The sequence below is a fragment of the Vigna radiata genome, chromosome 5 (assembly GCF_000741045.1).
Source record: "Vigna radiata var. radiata cultivar VC1973A chromosome 5, Vradiata_ver6, whole genome shotgun sequence".
Taxonomy (NCBI): Eukaryota; Viridiplantae; Streptophyta; class Magnoliopsida; order Fabales; family Fabaceae; genus Vigna; species Vigna radiata.
In genome coordinates this window covers 12893224-12912468 of record NC_028355.1, presented here as the reverse complement: position 1 = coordinate 12912468, position 19245 = coordinate 12893224, and the positions used below count along the sequence as shown (strand labels likewise).

Here is a 19245-nt window from a genome sequence, read left to right as displayed (position 1 = left end):
AACCTATTCTCCTCTAGGCACCACTTGGCATTATAGATTCTCTCCATATCACGAAACCACTGATCCGCCTCATCTGGACTAACTTTGCCATTAAACATGGTTGGCTGATGTTGCGGGAAACTCTCAAGACTCCACTCCTAAGGCTGAGTAGAAGAAGAAGAGGAAGGTTTAGTTGCAGCTCTACCATTTCTCATTGTTGAGACTTTGACAAGCGTACCAAATCGTTCAAGTAATAAAATCGGTAAGACCGGATATCGTTTCCGAAGAGACTCGGTTAACACTTTACTATTGTATAATTAACTAACTAACTTAAGCTAAAAAATGATTTCCTTTAATGTGAATTTGTGCAATGAAACTAAACATAATGCATAAATGATAAAGTGAACTTCTTGGGGCTAAAACACTTGAAGTTGAAATGAATGATGATGATATGGAATGGATATGTCGGAGAATGATTTCAACTATTACACTCTTACACAAATGCACAATCACTTCTTCTTTAATTAATTGCTCTTGTCAACTTGCTAAGTTACTTAAACCCAATCTCTTGGTGAGAAAGCCTAGATTCACTTATTAAATCGAAAATCCCTTGGCAACCTAACAAGTTCATCCGCAATAAGAAAAGAAGTTTAAGACAACCAAAGGTCCTAGCTCTATCCCTAGACATTATTTCCTTTAGGTGTGTAGCCCAGTTCAAGGTTCACACAACATTTCCCAACAGTAAGCAAACCCTAAAATCATGCTATGGTTGATCAAGTCACAACAAGCTTTAAGCAAAGAACATAAACACTAGCAAATAATGAAAGAAGCCTATATTCATTCAAAACAAGTGCATTTACAAATGAGTTTCATAATTTACATCATTCCCCAACAAAAATGAACTTAGCTTACAATGGAAGAAAATGGAGTAGATGGAGACGCAAGGAGGAAGAATGGAAAGTTCCCACAACCCAAAACCAGCTTCTAGAGGTCCAAAGGTGTGTTTCTAAGCTTCAGCCGCCAAGAAGATGACACCCTCATTGCATGTGAGCTTTTTATAGGTCTAGGGTGCCATGTCAGCAAAAAGTCGTGCCCAGCTCCCTTTCCTGGGGTGCCTAGGCGCCATAATTAAAAACAAAGCAGAGAAGCAAAGGGCGCTCAGCGCCCTCCAAGGGCGCCTAGGCGCCATTTTTTTGGAGAAACAGCGAATGGAAGGGCGCCCAGCCCCCCTCTAGGGCGCCCGGGCGCCACTTTTTGGCAAAGTTTGCGAATTGAAGGGCGCCCAGCTCCCTCTGGGGGCACCCAGCCAACGTGGAATCTGCAGTGAAACTTCTTCAAATCTTGCTTTTGTAGCTCTTCCTTGGCTCCCCACTCTTGATAGTTTGGATTTCCTTCCAAAGCACACAAAGTTCCTACAAAATTTAAGGCATTAGTGATGAAAACAGGTGTGTGTAACCTAAGCTGAAGTTATTCACAAAGTTAGATTAAAGAGAGGATTAAGCATGTTTCAAGCTTCAAGAGAGTTGATTTGTTAAGAAAATTGCACCATATATAATGGTAAGAATTACCGTTATCACTCATCAACTCAACATATTGCCTTGGGATGTCTTAGTTGATACCCTAATAGCTTCTAACTGCCACAAGGCCACCGTGTTATGCTGAACGAAACATCATACATGATTCCATCATCCTCATAAGACTTGGAGCATCGTGATTTGTGGGTGGGGGAGGATGAGGCCTAGGTGCCATCTTTTGCTCACACAGAGAAAAGCCATTAGTTAACTCAAAGAAACTGAAATTCTAACTAGACATAACCATACAAAAAATGTAACATTCCAAAATATAGTATAAATACTATAAAATAGTCATCAAAATTTTCAATAAGATAGATCAATTGACAAACAAAAATATAAAGTTATTACAATTATATAAGTAACCATAAAAGAGACTTTATATATACAAATCATCTATAACTAAAACTATTTACAAGAATAAAACTAAAAGAGAACTAAGCATCTGTAATCCCTCCATCAAAAGCCTGCTCCAGAGAAATATCATCACCCTCTGCTCACACCCACCAGATGATCATAGCCAAGGAAGAAACAAAAGAAACATTCAACAAAATCACAAAGAAAAGGGTAAGCTAGATACATAAGCAATACATCCTAAGTTTAAAGCATTTCATATAAGAATCATATATAATTTAATCCAACCCAAACGTCTTAACATACAATGATCTATACCGAACTGTCCGGACTTAGAATGAATGTCGAGTAATGGCGGGTTGTGCACTTGTAGTGACCTCTACTGCTTTGCAAAGTCATTGCTAATGAGTACCACCCGCACAAGGTTAGTTTGTACTGTGTCGTAGGCCATACTGGAAGCACCTAGACTAAGACCTCCTACTACTCTTACCACATGCGTCAATATTCTCTACTTGAGAATGAAAGAACATTAGAGTGTCAAGATAACCCCTAAGACCGGGCTCCCTACATTCATTCTAATGAACACTTTGAAACAACTCTTAAGAATCCTCCTTAGGACTCTTATACATCTCATTTCATTCAAAAATAACTTATAAACATTTCTACATATCATACAACAAACCAATAAACCAATATATCTTTTAAAACCATACACATAGGTAAAAGGATTCAAAAACACTTAAGACAACAAACCGACTCACCCAGCTAACAAACTCTGCTCGCCCAGCTAGAGGCAAAACAGTAAGCTTCCCAAACTGAGCAAACTGACTCACTCAGCCACTGTAACTTTCTACCAAAAAGCCCCAAAACTCACCCAAGTAGCCAATTCTGCTCACCTAGTTAGAGCCAAAACATCAAGCTTCCCAAGTTAAGCGAATTGGCTCGACCAACTAGCCAACTTTGCTTGCCCAACTAGAGCCAAAACAACTAGTTCCCCAAGCTAAGTGAGCTAGCTCACCCAACTAGCCAATTATGCTCACCTAACTAGATTGCATAATTCTGTAATACTAAAATCTGCAAAATTAGCACTTTTAGACCACTCATTACCACTTCTAATCAGTTTACCAACTTGTAACACTCCTAAATTGGATTATGGACTATTTTAGACCTAAACTAACAACGTATAACCTATATTAAACCAGTAATCAATTGTTTCCAACAATGTATCCACTCAATACAACTAAAATCTCAACTTAGAGATCAAAATTGAAATCTACATTTCTAATTCATTTTTAAGTAGTTTAAAGACTCTAACAAGTCATAAATGACTTATCAATAACCTCTAAAATGACCAATGTGACTCATAACCTATAATTCAAAATTTCACTACTCTAAACTTCCAATAATGCACTTAAAACCAATCCAAAACATTAACAAAAATACTATTAAAACTGTCTAGACTGGATTTCAACTAATCAGCCAATGTAACAAGTCTTAATTTACCTCTGAACATTCTCTAGAACTGAATCAAATCATTTTAACTCTTAGTTCAAAAACTTACACACCAAAACCTCATATTTGACCTAAAAACACCTACTACACCACCTAGTTGCATTCTCATCCATCTTTAACCAATTTCAACATCACCAAACATCTTCAGAACACAATCTTTCGTACAATTATCATTCGACATTAACAATCATCATGTGATCAAATTCACTCATTCAACGACAATAATTCACACTCAATCAATGAAACACAAAAAGTGAAACCCTACGTCGCGCACGAAACAACCGACATGGCATGCGAGTGATGTCCACAGCCTGCCGCTGCCAGCGATGTCTGCGCAGTCGCCGACTGTGCCCTCGCCGCCACGGCCTAAGGCCGTACTCGCTAGAGCCGCGCGATTTTCGCCGGTGGAAGGGGAGGCACCAAATGAAGGCCAGGAAGTCCCCCGCTGAATTGATGAAGAAGAGGGCACCGGAGATTCGGAGAATGGCTCCGCCGCTGCAGAAGAAGGCGCGCTCTCTCGGACGGTTAATCCCCGGCTGCCGGAAGGTGTCGTTCCCATTTTATGATTGACACCATCTATTGGGATAAGGCTGGTTTGTTGTTGCTTTATGCAATAGACATATTGATTAAATATTTTAGCCACTGTTTATTTGCACCTCAAATCTCCATTTGATTTACTAAAGTTTCAGGGTTTGATTTCTATTCATCAAGTTGTTTACCTAAATCACAGGCTACAATATATCAACAAAAAGCTTTGGATATCAATGAGAGAGAGTTAGGTCTGGATCATCCTGATACCATGAAGAGCTATGGGGATCTTGCTGTTTTCTATTACAGACTACAGCACAGAGAGCTGGCTCTGAAGTATGTTTTGCTCTTGTGCAATATAGTGATATTCAAATCTTCGTGAGTTTAATTTGGTTTTGAATTAATATAATACAAACTCAATTTTTTAATTTGAAAATAGAATTTATCAAGAGAGAAACAAAGTTTACGAATTTGTGTTCTATGTTATGGGAATCTAGGTTTTCTTTTTTAATCCTTAGCAGAAATTTATGTATTGATCGCCATAAATATGGAAAGATAAGTTGTGAATTTGAAATACTAATTAGTTAATTTTAATTTTTCTTCTCATTTAGCCTTTCGTTAATTGGATCAACATTCAAGTATGTAAAGCGTGCTTTATATCTTCTGCATCTAACATGCGGCCCATCTCATCCAAACACTACTGCTACTTACATTAATGTGGCTATGATGGAAGAAGGTCTGGGAAATGCACATGTCGCTCTCAGATATCTTCACAAAGCTTTAAAGTGCAACCAAAGATTACTTGGAGCAGATCATATTCAGGTTATTTTATTCATCTTATTTCTGGTTTTTCCAAATTATGAAGTTAGTTTATTTTGTATTCTTTTTTATGAAAAATGTTGTATGTAAATTCTCTTCATTTTTCATATCAAGAAACTATCAACAATGAGATCCATATGAATTAATGTGCTACACCTTTATAAATAGAGAGAGGTTACTCGGAAGATTATTTTAAAATTTGTCATCAAGTTAGTTAGATGAAAATTGTTGATTTGATTTAATTTTAAAGGATGATATTTTCAGTTTGTTATAATTATTGTAGTGATTGGATTCATATAAAGCTCATAATCATATCATGAAGGTTGCTAAAATAATAACAACCGATTGGATTATACTATTTGTTTAATGAAACAACTTGTTGTCTGTGCTATAACTCTTGCATCTTTTCTTGGATGTTAATTGTCTGCAGACAGCTGCAAGTTATCATGCAATAGCTATAGCACTCTCATTGATGGAAGCATATCCACTGAGCGTGTAGCATGAGCAAACAACTTTGCAAATTCTGAGGTGAAAACTTGGTCCTGATGACTTGGGAACACGGGTATACACATTTAGTATATTCTTTGTACTGAAAATAGTCATTGGCAGGCAATGAAAAACATACTAGAACACGACTTTGTAATTATAGTTGGTAGATTAAAGTTTCACTGGGTGTTGCAGAACAGTATCGTTATGGTTATATGTAATGGTGCTCTGTGTTATTAACATATATGTTAATAGTCTCTTTTTCTTAAAAAAGGAATGAGGAATTATAACTGTTCGGGTAATCTTCGGTGCTGTTTGGTTTGATACAGAAAATCAGAACAAAAGGGCTTCATGGATGATTTATTACAGAGTATATTTTCTGATATTGCTTGTACAATTTTTAACTTTAATTTTTATGAAGTTAATGAATTTATATTACTTAAGCATGAGAGTGTGTAGAATTATTTTACTTTACCATGCATTAACTGTGTTCTCAATAGTTTATTGATTTTCAAAAGTGTCTCATGAAAACAACCTTTTTAAGGTAATGTGTTTTAAAAAATAATAAAATGACATGATAACTTTAAAAGAAAAGAAGTACCAAAATTTTTATTTTGATCAACTGGTTTGCGTGGAGCCATTTTTCCACTCTTACTGTCAGACCCTTCATCCAATCATAAAGTCAATGCAACCATTTGACTGCCTTGTTCTTCCCATGTGGATCTGAGTCTCTTGCTTGAACCTCGCTCCCTTGGACGAAGCTTCCCTAAGCCTTCCTGGCTCCTCCTCACCATAAATGCAACATTTTTTTCTAATCTGTTTTTCATGAGTTTTTGTCTCATGTAGACAAACTGAGATCCAAGAAGACAATACCATGTAAGTATTCTGAGATTTTAATAACAATTGTTGTTTGTTTTGGTTGTTAAAATATTACTAGACTCCCAGTTTGTTGATGAAATTTCTGTGACAGAATATCCCTCAAGACTCAGTCATGTATAAACCATTCATGACATGTGATGATTAATAAACACATATTACTTATCCCTCTGCTTGTAAGCAGAAATAGGTACCCTTTATTGATAGTGTGTTGTGGTCTGTGTAAGAATCAGAACAAGGTTCCAACCTCAACGCCTCAACTAGTGATTTTCTTATGATGCAAAGACCTGCCAAAGGGTGAAAAATCACTTTGTATGGTTTTGCTTCTGATAAACCTGGCCCTGAAATATCTCAAGAGAAATACAATATAAATAGGCATTTAATATTTGTTGACTTCATTATAATTAGGCAAGGTATTATCCTAATATTGCAAAATCAAAGTAGACATGGTCAAATAAGTTCATTTAAATATGATGACCGGATAGTATCGCTTAAAAACAATAATTTAATTTTAATTTCAGGTATGTTTTGATGTTCATTCATTATTTACAAATGAGAAGACCTGTCATCCTTCCATGCTTGCAGGTGTGTACTTCAGACTTCATTCTTTTATTCCTCTACGATAGCCTTTATTTAGCCTTTTAAGAAGAAGAGTGTCACTGGCTCTGCTATTAATGTTTCAGAAATAACCATTTATTTTGATCTACACATAATGGTCTGTGTTTCCATTTTCTACAGAATGAAAAAATTGATTAAGTAAGAGTTCTAGGCATCTTTTTATTTTCATTTTCCATACAATTGGCTGGAAAACCACTTCAAATTTTTATGTTGTGACAAAGCCTTGTTGATGGCAAATCACTTTTTACTCTGAGAAAACCACTTTAGCAATTGTGTGGCCAGTGTCCATGTAATAACTTTTTTGCAGTATGCAAATCACAGACGTTCAGTTAACTTTGTCAAGTTTGAACCTCATTAAACATTACCTCATATGAATAATTTTGTAATTTAATGATTAAATACTATTTTCTGTACAGGAGATGGAGACAACGTATTCTGTGACTGTGGATGATATTAAATGTGCTTCCTTTGATAAAGTTATATATGTAGAGAACTCTACATATCTAATTAAATTAAAATAATTTTGTTTTTAATTCATCTATAATAGTTTTGGTTTTTATCATTCAATTATTCAATTAACTCTTTTAAGTAAATACTCGTTAATTATTATTTTGTTATTTTCATAGTATAAATTACTTATTTCAATTTCTCTCTTAATATATAAATTATTTGTCTCTGAAATTTTGGGCTTTTAAGGACTTAAGTTAATTGAAAACTATATTTTTAAGTTATTGAAACATCTAAAAAAAGTAAGCATTTTGAACAACTGATATTTTTACAAGAAGGCAATAAGAATTTCTGTTACAATCCACAGAGAAGCGGAAGAAAAGAGGGCATTTATTGAGGCCAAAAAAGGGGAAGATTTCTTGAAGGTAGAACAGATATTTGCAAATTACAGGGCAACTGGAACAACCCCAAAGAAACTCTTTTACATATCAATTGAGTAATAGTCTTTAATTAAGAAGTTTCAATAATAGTTCTAGGTTTTACATTTTTCTTTTATTTGACCATGATGTTTATGTAATATATATCTATTTTAAATGTGAAATGTTTGGTAATGAAAGCTATTTTAAAACTGACAGTAACATTACATACGTTATATCTATCTTAGTTTAATGACTCAAATTATGCAAAATTTATGTAGATTATATATTAAAAAGAATAAAATACTTACTGAAACATTTAAATAATAATAAATTTAGTTAAAATCAACATAACACTCTAGAATATCAACCTGTAGTTTATACTGCCTTCACTTGTTGTATGACATCTAAGGGTGAAGAAATACACTTATGACAACTTATATTTTTCTGTATATTGTTGTCATTTCCTCATATATCTTTGTTTGCTGCAGCTGGAGGTTACTCAAGGATTTTGTCCTTACAAAATATGTTGATAGTGAGAAAACAGAGCCAAATGTAGTTTTCTATTGAGGTTTGTAATCTAACAAGAATAATTTTCAGGACATCAATTCGGTAAAGGAAGAGTTCATGAAGATTAAAGAATGGCTATGAAGGTTCTCGTGAGAGGATGGAGATGTCCATCCTGTTAGCTTATCAACTGTCAAATTGATGTTAAGAAAAGGAATCCGGTCTTCCATATTAGCTTGTTTGTAATGTATTACCAGTTTAAGTGAAGATTATAGTGGCTAGATCTATTTTATTTTGATTTATCTGTTATTGTGTTGTACTATAGACTTGTATATTCTATGTTCATATTGCGGGTAAAGCATAACAAGATAGACTTGTATATTACTCAATCAATGCCTATGAAAAACGTTATCCAGTGTTATCAGTAATTGACTTCAACATAACAGCATCTCAGATTTTAAATCATGTTAATTGATTCCTTTGTTTCTTTTTCCAACTACTACCTACCAAAGTAACAACAACACATCTTAGTCACATTCGTTTTCTTCTCTGCCAAGGATGCTAACATTGTGCACCTGTAAAACTCTTTATTATTCCACCTAATATTATATTAAAGTTATCTCATACTCAAACGATGTTTCCAATCATAACTCATGCATCACCAAAACCATAAACAGTAACACAAAAAATGCACCACATTCTAATTATAAAGGACAACCTCTGTTACAACACTGGTCTGAATTTTATTATAGTATGATAAATGGTTTAGCTGTTCATACGATGGTAGGTAATTCAGTTGGCACTCACAAGATAATAAAGCACAAGTCTATTGATTTATAATAAAGCACATTTGTCTGAGCAGATAAATATGCTATGTAAATTCATTACCTCTCTAAAATCTTAATATTAAATTTTAGAACTTACTAATAATTATTTAAAAACTCAAATTGATTTTTAATTACATTACACATTGTCTGAGTAATCCTGCTTCTGTCAACTTAATGTTCTCTTTATGGGATTGTTTATATCAAATACATATGTTACTCTATGAGAAATTTCACATTAGCTAGTTGTCTTTTTGCATGACAATGCAGAACTGGAGTTAACTTTCAGTCGTAAAAAGGAAAAGGAAAATCTAATTTAGTACTTCTAAACCTGATATAGGAAAGTTGGCTAAGCTATTTCTTGGTCACTCCAATTCTCATGAGGGCAACATAAGCTATAACTCTGTAAACTATGAGCATTATCATCAGACCTAATGCAGCCATGAGTTGGTCATGCAATCCAAAATGAACCCCTATTTGCTTTATGGAAGGAAACTCCACAATTCGACACTGGCCAGTGGAACAAGGGTATGTCTCACCATAGCTATATTGACACCTAATGAACGGCTGGTGGGTGTAGTAGCTGATAGAAATGTACTTGATCCATGCTATAAACTTTGGAAAATGCTGAACATAAAATCCCCCAGCCAGCAAAAAAGCATAGCATGATCACTGAGGCAAGTGTTGTTGCAGCTTTTTGATCCATCACAGAAGCACCAAGGGCAAGGCCTAGACCTTGTGATACTAACACATTGAGTAAGAGAGAGAGCAGTGTGCACATGAAGTTCACCACATTGGCCTTCAACCCTGTCATCCAATAGATTATGATAAGGAATATGGTGGGAAGAACAAGTTCCATGGGAAGGTCAGCTACCACCCTTGACATGAAATATGAGGAAAGCCTGTACATTCCTGAAGATCTTTCTTTCTGTAGCATCATTAGCTCTTGAGGAAAGGTGAAAATTGCTTGAAAGAGAGGGAAGAAACCCCAAAAGCCAGATATGAAGAACAGAAGCCCAATCTGAATGTACAGTATAGTACTTATCAGCTCTCAATCCATCAGCCCAAATTAACTTAGTGAAAACCAATTATGCTTAATTTCAAAAAAACAATACTTAGATTTAGTTCTATATTGGTGTTTTCTGACTAGAAGAATTTCATTTCTGTAACTTATACTAACTTTTAGTGCAATTTCTTTATCATACATAGTACTAAAATAAATTCTAATTCTGATTTCAGAACAATATAACAACTAAGAAATCACCTCTGAGATTTGTCCATTCAAAATGTGAGTTGTGTAGAAGATTGAGATAAAATGAAAACGTGATATTTTTTGAAATTTTTATCTGATCCTGCAAATGTGAGATATCAGACTTGAACCAGAGTAGTCCTGAAATTAGAGCAACCACAAGGACCTGACAAACACGCAAAAGAGATAATGATTCATGCTTTCTCTCTTTGATGTCTCTTCTTAATAGTACAAGGAATTGCTGTCCCCAGTTGGTAGGCCATTTCTCAGAGCTCTCTTCTTGAAATCTATTCTGGTCTTTGCCAGAGTCATTGATTCCTTTAAGTGCAGGCTTCGATTGTGCAGCACAGTTTCCCTTATATACCGAAATCAATTTCTGTTTATCTATAATATGATCCGCATTAAATTCATCAGTGTAGACACCTGCAGTTATTCCTGAATTAGCACAGTGACTTGGAACAATACAAGATCAAATGTTCTCTTTTATAAATTTTAAAATCAGATGGACATTCCTAGAACTCCCATTTAGGATACTACTGGAAGCAACAGAAGCCCTCTTGATTACAAAATATTCCTCTCTGTAATCTAAATTGTATAAATGTTGAAAGTCAAAATCTCTTTCCTGCCTAAACATATAGCATAGATTTGGGGGGAAATGTACCAGTCAAGGCTCAATTTTGCACAAAGCTTATGTTATATGTTTAGGCACCCTAAACACATAACATAGGCTTTGTGCAAAATTGAGCCTTGACTGATACATTTCCCCCCAAATCTATGTTATATGTTTAGGCAGGAAAGAGATTTTGACTTTCAACATTTATACAATTTATATTACAGAGAGGAATATTTTGTAATCAAGAGGGCTTCTGTTGCTTCCAGTAGTATCCTAAATGGGAGTTCTAGGAATGTCCATCTGATTTTAAAATTTATAAAAGAGAACATTTGATCTTGTATTGTTCCAAGTCACTGTGCTAATTCAGGAATAACTGCAGGTGTCTACACTGATGAATTTAATGCGGATCATATTATAGATAAACAGAAATTGATTTCGGTATATAAGGGAAACTGTGCTGCACAATCGAAGCCTGCACTTAAAGGAATCAATGACTCTGGCAAAGACCAGAATAGATTTCAAGAAGAGAGCTCTGAGAAATGGCCTACCAACTGGGGACAGCAATTCCTTGTACTATTAAGAAGAGACATCAAAGAGAGAAAGCATGAATCATTCTCTCTTTTGCGTGTTTGTCAGGTCCTTGTGGTTGCTCTAATTTCAGGACTACTCTGGTTCAAGTCTGATATCTCACATTTGCAGGATCAGATAAAAATTTCAAAAAATATCATGTTTTCATTTTATCTCAATCTTCTGTACAACTTACATTTTGAATGGACAAATCTCAGAGGTGATTTCTTAGTTGTTGTTATATTGTTCTGAAATCAGAATTAGAATTTATTTTAGTACTATGTATGATAAAGAAATTGCACTAAAGGTTAGTATAAGTTACAGAAAGGAAATTCTTCTAGTCAGAAAACACCAATATAGAACTAAATCTAAGTATTGTTTCTTGAAATTAAGCATAATTGGTTTTCACTAAGTTAATTTGGGCTGATGGATTGAGAGCTGATAAGTACTATACTGTACATTCAGATTGGGCTTCTGTTCTTCATATCTGGCTTTTGGGGTTTCTTCCCTCTCTTTCAAGCAATTTTCACCTTTCCTCAAGAGCTAATGATGCTACAGAAAGAAAGATCTTCAGGAATGTACAGGCTTTCCTCATATTTCATGTCAAGGGTGGTAGCTGACCTTCCCATGGAACTTGTTCTTCCCACCATATTCCTTATCATAATCTATTGAATGACAGGGTTGAAGGCCAATGTGGTGAACTTCATGTGCACATTGCTCTCTCTCTTACTCAATGTGTTAGTATCACAAGGTCTAGGCCTTGCCCTTGGTGCTTCTGTGATGGATCAAAAGGCTGCAACAACACTTGCCTCAGTGATCATGCTATGCTTTTTGCTGGCTGGGGGATTTTATGTTCAGCATTTTCCAAAGTTTATAGCATGGATCAAGTACATTTCTATCAGCTACTACACCTACCAGTTGTTCATTAGGTCTCAATATAGTTATGGTGAGACATACCCTTGTTCCACTTGCCAGTGTCGAATTGTGGAGTTTCCTTCCATAAAGCAAATATGGGTTCATTTTGGATTGCATGACCAACTCATGGCTGCATTAGGTCTGATGATAATGCTCATAGTTTACAGAGTTATAGCTTATGTTGCCCTTATGAGAATTGGAGTGACCAAGAAATAGCTTAGCCAACTTTCCTATATCAGGTTTAGAAGTACTAAATTAGATTTTCCTTTTCCTTTTTTCGACTGAAAGGTAACTCCAGTTCTGCATTGTCATGCAAAAAGACAACTAGCTAATGTGAAATTTCTGATAGAGTACCATATGTATTTGATATAAACAATCCCATTAAGAGAACATTAAGTTGATAGAAGCAGGATTACTCAGACAATGTGTAATGTAATTAAAAATCAATTTGAGTTTTTAAATAAATATTAGTAAGTTCTAAAATTTAATATTAAGATTTTAGAGGGTAATGAATTTACATAGCATATTTATCTGGTCAGATAAATGTGCTATATTATAAATCAATAGACTTGTGCTTTATTATCTTGTGAGTGCCAACTGAATTACCTACCATCGTATGATTGAGACTTTTCACTAAAGGAAAATAATATGCATCATCATGAACAGCTAAACCATTTATCATACTACAATAAAATTCAGACCAGTGTTGTAACAAATGTTGTCCTTTATAATCAGAATGTGGTGTATTTGTTGTGTTACTGTTTGTTGTTTTGGTGATGCATGATTATGATTGGAACCAACGTTTGAGTATGAAATAACTTTAATATAATATTAGGTGGAATAATAAAGAGTTTCACAGGTGCACAATGTTAGCATCCTTGGCAGAGAAGAAAACGAATGTGACTAACATGTGCTGTTGTTACTTTGATAGGTAGTAGTAGGAAAAAGAAACAAAGGAACCAATTAACATGATTTAGAATCTGAGATGTTGTTATGTTGAAGTCAATTACTGATAACACTGGATAACGTTTTTCATAGGCATTGATTGAGTAATATACAAGTCTATCTTGTTATGCTTTACCAGCGATATGAACATAGAATATACAAGTCTACAGTACAACACCATAGCAGATAAATCAAAATAAAATAAATCTAGCCACTGTAATCCTCACTTAAACTGGTGATACATTACAAACAAGCCAATATGGAATACCGGATTCCTTTTCTTAACATCAATTTGACAGCTGATAAGCTAACAGTATGGACATCTCCATCTTCCCAGGAGAACCTTCATAGCCATTCTTTATGATCTTGATGAACTCCTCCTTTGCCGAATCGATGTCTTGGAAATTATTCTTGTTAGATTTCAAACCCCAATAGAAAATTACATTTGGCTCTGTTTTCTCACTATCAACATATTTTGTAGGGTTAGGGTCACAAAATCCTTGAAGAACCTCCAGCTGCAACAAAAAAAGCTATATGAGGAAATGACAACAATATACGGAAAAATATAAGCTGTCATAAGTGTATTTCTTCACCCTTAGATGTCATACAACAAGTGAAGGCAGTATAAACTACAGGTTGATATTCTAGAGTGTTATGTTGATTTTAACTAAATTTATTATTATTTAAATGTTTCAGTAAGTATTTTATTCTTTTTAAAATATAATCTACATAAATTTTGCATAATTTGAGTCATTAAACTAAGATAGATATATAACGTGTTTAATGTTGCTGTCAGTTTTAAAATAGCTTTCATTTAGCACAATACCAAACATTTCACATTTAAAATAGATATATATTACATAAACATCATGGTCAAATAAAGGAAAAATGTAAAACCTAGAACTATTATTGAAACTTAAGACTATTACTCACTTGATATGTAAAAGAGTTTCTTTGGGGTTGTTCCAGTTGCCCTGTAATTTGCAAATATCTCTTCTACCTTCAAGAAATCTTCCCCCTTTTTGGCCTCAAAAAATGCCCTCTTTTCTTCCGCTTCTCTGTGGATTGTAACAGAAATTCTTATTGCCTTCTTGTTAAAATATTAGTTGTTCAAAATGCTTACTTTTTTAGATGTTTCAATAACTTAAAAATATAGTTTTCAATTAACTTAAGTCCTTAAAATCCCAAAATTTCAGAGACAAATAATTTATATATTAAGAGAGAAATTGAAATAAGTAATTTATACTATGAAAATAACAAAGATAATAATTAATGAGTAATTACTTAAAAGAATTAATTGAATGATAAAAACCAAAACTATTATAGATGAATTAATAACAAAATTATTTTAATTTAATTAGATATGTAGAGTTCTCTGCATATATAACTTTATCAAAGGAAGCATATTTAATATCATCCACAGTTACAGAATACGTTGTCTCCATCTCCTGTACAGAAAATAGTATTTAATCATTAAATTACAAAATTATTCATATGAGGTAATGTTTAATGAGGTTCAAACTTGACAAAGTTAACTGAACGTCTGTGATTTGCATACTGCAAAAAAGTTATTACATGGACACTGGCCACACAATTGCTAAAGTGGTTTTCTCAGAGTAAAAAGTGATTTGCCATCAACAAGGCTTTGTCACAACATAAAAATTTGAAGTGGTTTTCCAGCCAATTGTATGGAAAATGAAAATAAAAAGATGCCTAGAACTCTTACTTAATCAATTTTTTCATTCTGTAGAAAATGGAAACACAGACCATTATGTGTAGATCAAAATAAATGGTTATTTCTGAAACATTAATAGCAGAGCCAGTGACACTCTTCTTCTTAAAAGGCTAAATAAAGGCTATCGTAGAGGAATAAAAGAATGAAGTCTGAAGTACACACCTGCAAGCATGGAAGGATGACAGGTCTTCTCATTTGTAAATAATGAATGAACATCAAAACATACCTGAAATTAAAATTAAATTATTGTTTTTAAGCGATACTATCCGGTCATCATATTTAAATGAACTTATTTGACCATGTCTACTTTGATTTTGCAATATTAGGATAATACCTTGCCTAATTATAATGAAGTCAACAAATATTAAATGCCTATTTATATTGTATTTCTCTTGAGATATTTCAGGGCCAGGTTTATCAGAAGCAAAACCATACAAAGTGATTTTTCACCCTTTGGCAGGTCTTTGCATCATAAGAAAATCACTAGTTGAGGCGTTGAGGTTGGAACCTTGTTCTGATTCTTACACAGACCACAACACACTATCAATAAAGGGTACCTATTTCTGNTTACAAGCAGAGGGATAAGTAATATGTGTTTATTAATCATCACATGTCATGAATGGTTTATACATGACTGAGTCTTGAGGGATATTCTGTCACAGAAATTTCATCAACAAACTGGGAGTCTAGTAATATTTTAACAACCAAAACAAACAACAATTGTTATTAAAATCTCAGAATACTTACATGGTCTTGTCTTCTTGGATCTCAGTTTGTTTACATGAGACAAAAACTCATGAAAAACAGATTAGAAAAAAATGTTGCATTTATGGTGAGGAGGAGCCAGGAAGGCTTAGGGAAGCTTCGTCCAAGGGAGCGAGGATCAAGCAAGAGACTCAGATCCACATGGGAAGAACAAGGAAGTCAAATGGTTGCATTGACTTTGTGATTGGATGAAGGATCTGACAGTAAGAGTGGAAAAATGGCTCCACGCAAACCAGTTGATCAAAACAAAAATTTTGGTACTTCTTTTCTTCTAAAGTTATCATGTCATTTTATTATTTTTAAAACTGATGCGTTCGCTCCGGCGACAAATCGGCAAGGAACCCGAGAAATTGGAGCTGAATGCATGGTTAGAGAAGACGACGCAGCGGAAGACAGAGAAAACAGTCGATGAACCCTAGATTTGTGGTTTGACCGGTGAAAAAGCTAGGGTTCGAGGTACAAGAGGATTTAATCGGTGGAAGTTTGAAATAATCGGAGGAAAAGCTGTTTGAACGGTGAAACGAGAGGTTTCACCGATTGAATCGATGGAAGGGAAGGACTCTCGGTTTTGAACGGTAAAATGTGGAATAGTGATGGAAGAATAGCTCCGAGAAATAGACCGTAGGCGTGTCGCAAGTCCTCGAAACTTCCTCCGAAAGAGAAGACGCAGCGGAATGTTGTATAATCTCTAGATCGAGAGAGACAAACCCTAATAGTGAAGAGAGAACGCGAGTTCGAGTGCGAACTCGCTGAGATCGTGATCTGACTCAAGGAAAATCTAATTTCAATCGGTGGAAAACCTAGAGAAGGGAGGAAAACGCGATTTGAACCGATTAAACGGTGGAAATCGAAGTTTGATTGGTGAAAAAGGTTTGAATCGGAGCAGAGAAGAAATCAATCGGTGAAAAATGGGAAAATGATGAAAGAAGGGAAGAACCCTAGGTTTGGAGAAAGGTGTTCGGTGGAAAAGGTTTTAGTGACTGAGAAATGAAGGCAGGAGGAGATTCTAGGCTGAGAAATGGCTTACTGTGACTGAAAATTGGTTGGCGATGATGGCGAGTTGTCGAGAGAGGAAACGCTCTCATGAAGGAAGAGGCGAGAATGAAAGTGACGATGATGGGGATGCCAGGGTTGGGTTCGGGTCGGATAGTGTGACACCCGAATCCAACCCGTTAGATAAAACTATATTTGAAACTCGATCTGTTACTTGTCAGATATCCGTCTAAAAGAATTTGTGGATTTTTTTCAACATGCGGATATCCGGTTCCAATATGTAAAGTTTTTTCAACCCGCGGATATCCGTGGGATATTTTTTAAGTTTTTAAATGAAATCCAAATTAAATTGCAAAAAAAAAAAACAAATAATATTTAAAACATATATTCAAATAGATTCAAATACAAGTTAAAACATAAATTCAAATTAATAAAAATTAATAGTGCAACATGTATCCAAATACAAGTAATTTTAAAAATAATTGTTCTAAAATTAAGATTCCAAGATTTATGTGTCTTCTTCCATATTTTCATTTTGACCACTTAATTCCTGAAATAAATAAATACAAATAAAGTCATCAATCAATGACAAAGTAACACTATTAATAAAAGTAAATTAAAATATTATAAACAAAACTACTAACATTATCATCAATTATCTCCTCTAGTATTGTATTAAGCTTCATGTTATCCACCTTCAATTTTGAAGAACCTGAACAAGGAAAATAAATCATCTGTTATAGACAATCATTTGAATGAATATAAATATGTAATTTGAATTTTTCATTTAATTACCTTGTATGTCACTCCATAGGTAATCTTGAACACACATCAATGCCTCTAAAGTGTCTGGTGTAATCTACTCCGATGTGGAGTAAGAAATCGACCACCAGTACTAAAAGAAGACTCAGAAGCAATTGTTGAGATAGGAATGGTTAGAAAATCTCTTGCAATCATTTGTAAGATTGGATATTTTAATCCATTAGTCTTCCACCAAACTAAAATGTCAAATTCTTCATCTGAATCAGGTAGTGTCGGTTCTTCCAAGTAATAATCAAGTTCTAACTTATAATTTGATGGTTCATTTTTCTTTGCAATCTGGTGTTTTGCAAAATCTCTCCTCCAAGCATCTTTTCTTCCATCAACAATTTGACTTACACTTATGTTCGGATTTTGACATGAAGAAACTGACTTTTTACCTTTCATGTACATTTCATACTCTCTTACCAAGTCCTTAAAAAGAATCTTCACCTTTTCAATTTCACAGTTAGATTCATTACCATATATCTGAGGGGAAAAATAATCCAACAAATCAATTTTGTACCTGGGATCTAAGACAATACATATAGCCATCACTCCGCTGATCACACTCCAATACTTGTTAAACTTTAAAACCATAGATGCAGCCATTTGGTGAATAGTAAGATTGGGAGAGTTAATCCATTCCATCAAAGCCAACTTAATTTCACATACCTTTGGAAAGAAAATGTTGGCAGTTGGATAAGAGGTACCAGAAAACAAGAATGTCACATCATAAAATATTTCCAACTTTTGACAAATTTCATATGCCATTTCCCAATCATGTGCGCTAGGCAAAACTTTATATTGACTCTCTCGTTGTGATAAACGATCAAATACATCTTTGTATTGTATGGCTACTTGAAGCATTAAAAATGTAGAATTCCACCTAGTTCTACAATCAACAACTAATTTTCTTTTGAATGGAATATTCAATTGAGCATACGTCTCTATAAGTTTCTCTTCTCTTTTAGGTGTAGCTGTCCAAAAATTAACACTTTCTCTGACCTTCTCAATGACATTAGCAATTATGGACAAACCATCCTTCACAATCAAATTCAATATATGTGCACAACATCGCATGTGAAACAATTGGCCACCCAAAATAAGAGACCTAGGTGAAATCTTGTTTAAAATACGATCAATCATAGCATCATTTGTAGTGCAATTATCAACTATCAAAGTAGAAACATTTTTATCTAGATTCCAATCCATTAAACATTCAACCAATAATTCAACAAGAACTTAACTAGTATGAGGAGCAGGCAGATACATAAACCTAAAATATAAAGTCATGTTTTATTAATTTAGTGAAGAACAATGTTAATATAAAAATTACACTTAAAATAGAGTATAGTGTTATTACCTCATAAGTCGACTTTGTAGCCTCCATAAATCATCAATGAAGTGAGCTGTTATAGTCATGTAGCCTCTATTTTGATTACTAGCAGTCCACATATCAGTTGTATTTGCAACTCGACTTTGAATCTTTGACAACAATAATTTCAGTTTCTCTTTTTCAGCATTGTAATCCTTCATAATATCCTTTTTTAAGGTGTTTCGAGAAACCACTTTAAATAAAGGTTGTACACTAGCACAAAATTCTTTAAAGCCTATGTGATCAACCATTGACATTGGATACTCATGTAGAATTATCATCTTACGAAGTGCATCTCTAGCGATTTGTTGATTAAACACATAGTTTCCAACAACTACGGTTTCACCACC

The 19245-nt window shown here is 34.3% G+C and overlaps 1 protein-coding gene and 1 pseudogene across 30 annotated transcripts; one reads left to right on the top strand and one right to left on the bottom strand.

Annotated features, from left to right (window-relative positions):
- The first annotated feature begins 3395 nt into the window (after nt 1-3395).
- LOC106762496 (protein TSS-like) lies at nt 3396-12033 on the top strand. 30 transcript variants are annotated; one of them, XR_002667764.1, is made up of 7 exons: nt 3396-3962; nt 4147-4280; nt 4681-4766; nt 5194-5291; nt 5579-5619; nt 6647-6710; nt 7160-8502. XR_002667764.1 is itself a non-coding variant. In XM_022780623.1 (5 exons), the coding sequence occupies exons 1-4, from the start codon at nt 3708-3710 to the stop codon at nt 5265-5267; spliced, it is 549 nt and encodes a 182-aa protein (XP_022636344.1). In that variant the 5' UTR covers nt 3396-3707; the 3' UTR covers nt 5268-5291; nt 8207-8502. The 30 variants fall into 30 exon arrangements, 6 of the variants coding, with proteins under 6 accessions (XP_022636344.1, XP_022636343.1, XP_022636342.1 ...); XR_002667762.1 differs by having other exon boundaries at nt 3398-3962; nt 5194-5325; XR_002667750.1 differs by having other exon boundaries at nt 3409-3962; nt 4556-4766.
- Nucleotides 8657-16966, bottom strand: LOC106759651 (annotated as a pseudogene).
- Between the last annotated feature and the right edge of the window lie 2279 nt (nt 16967-19245).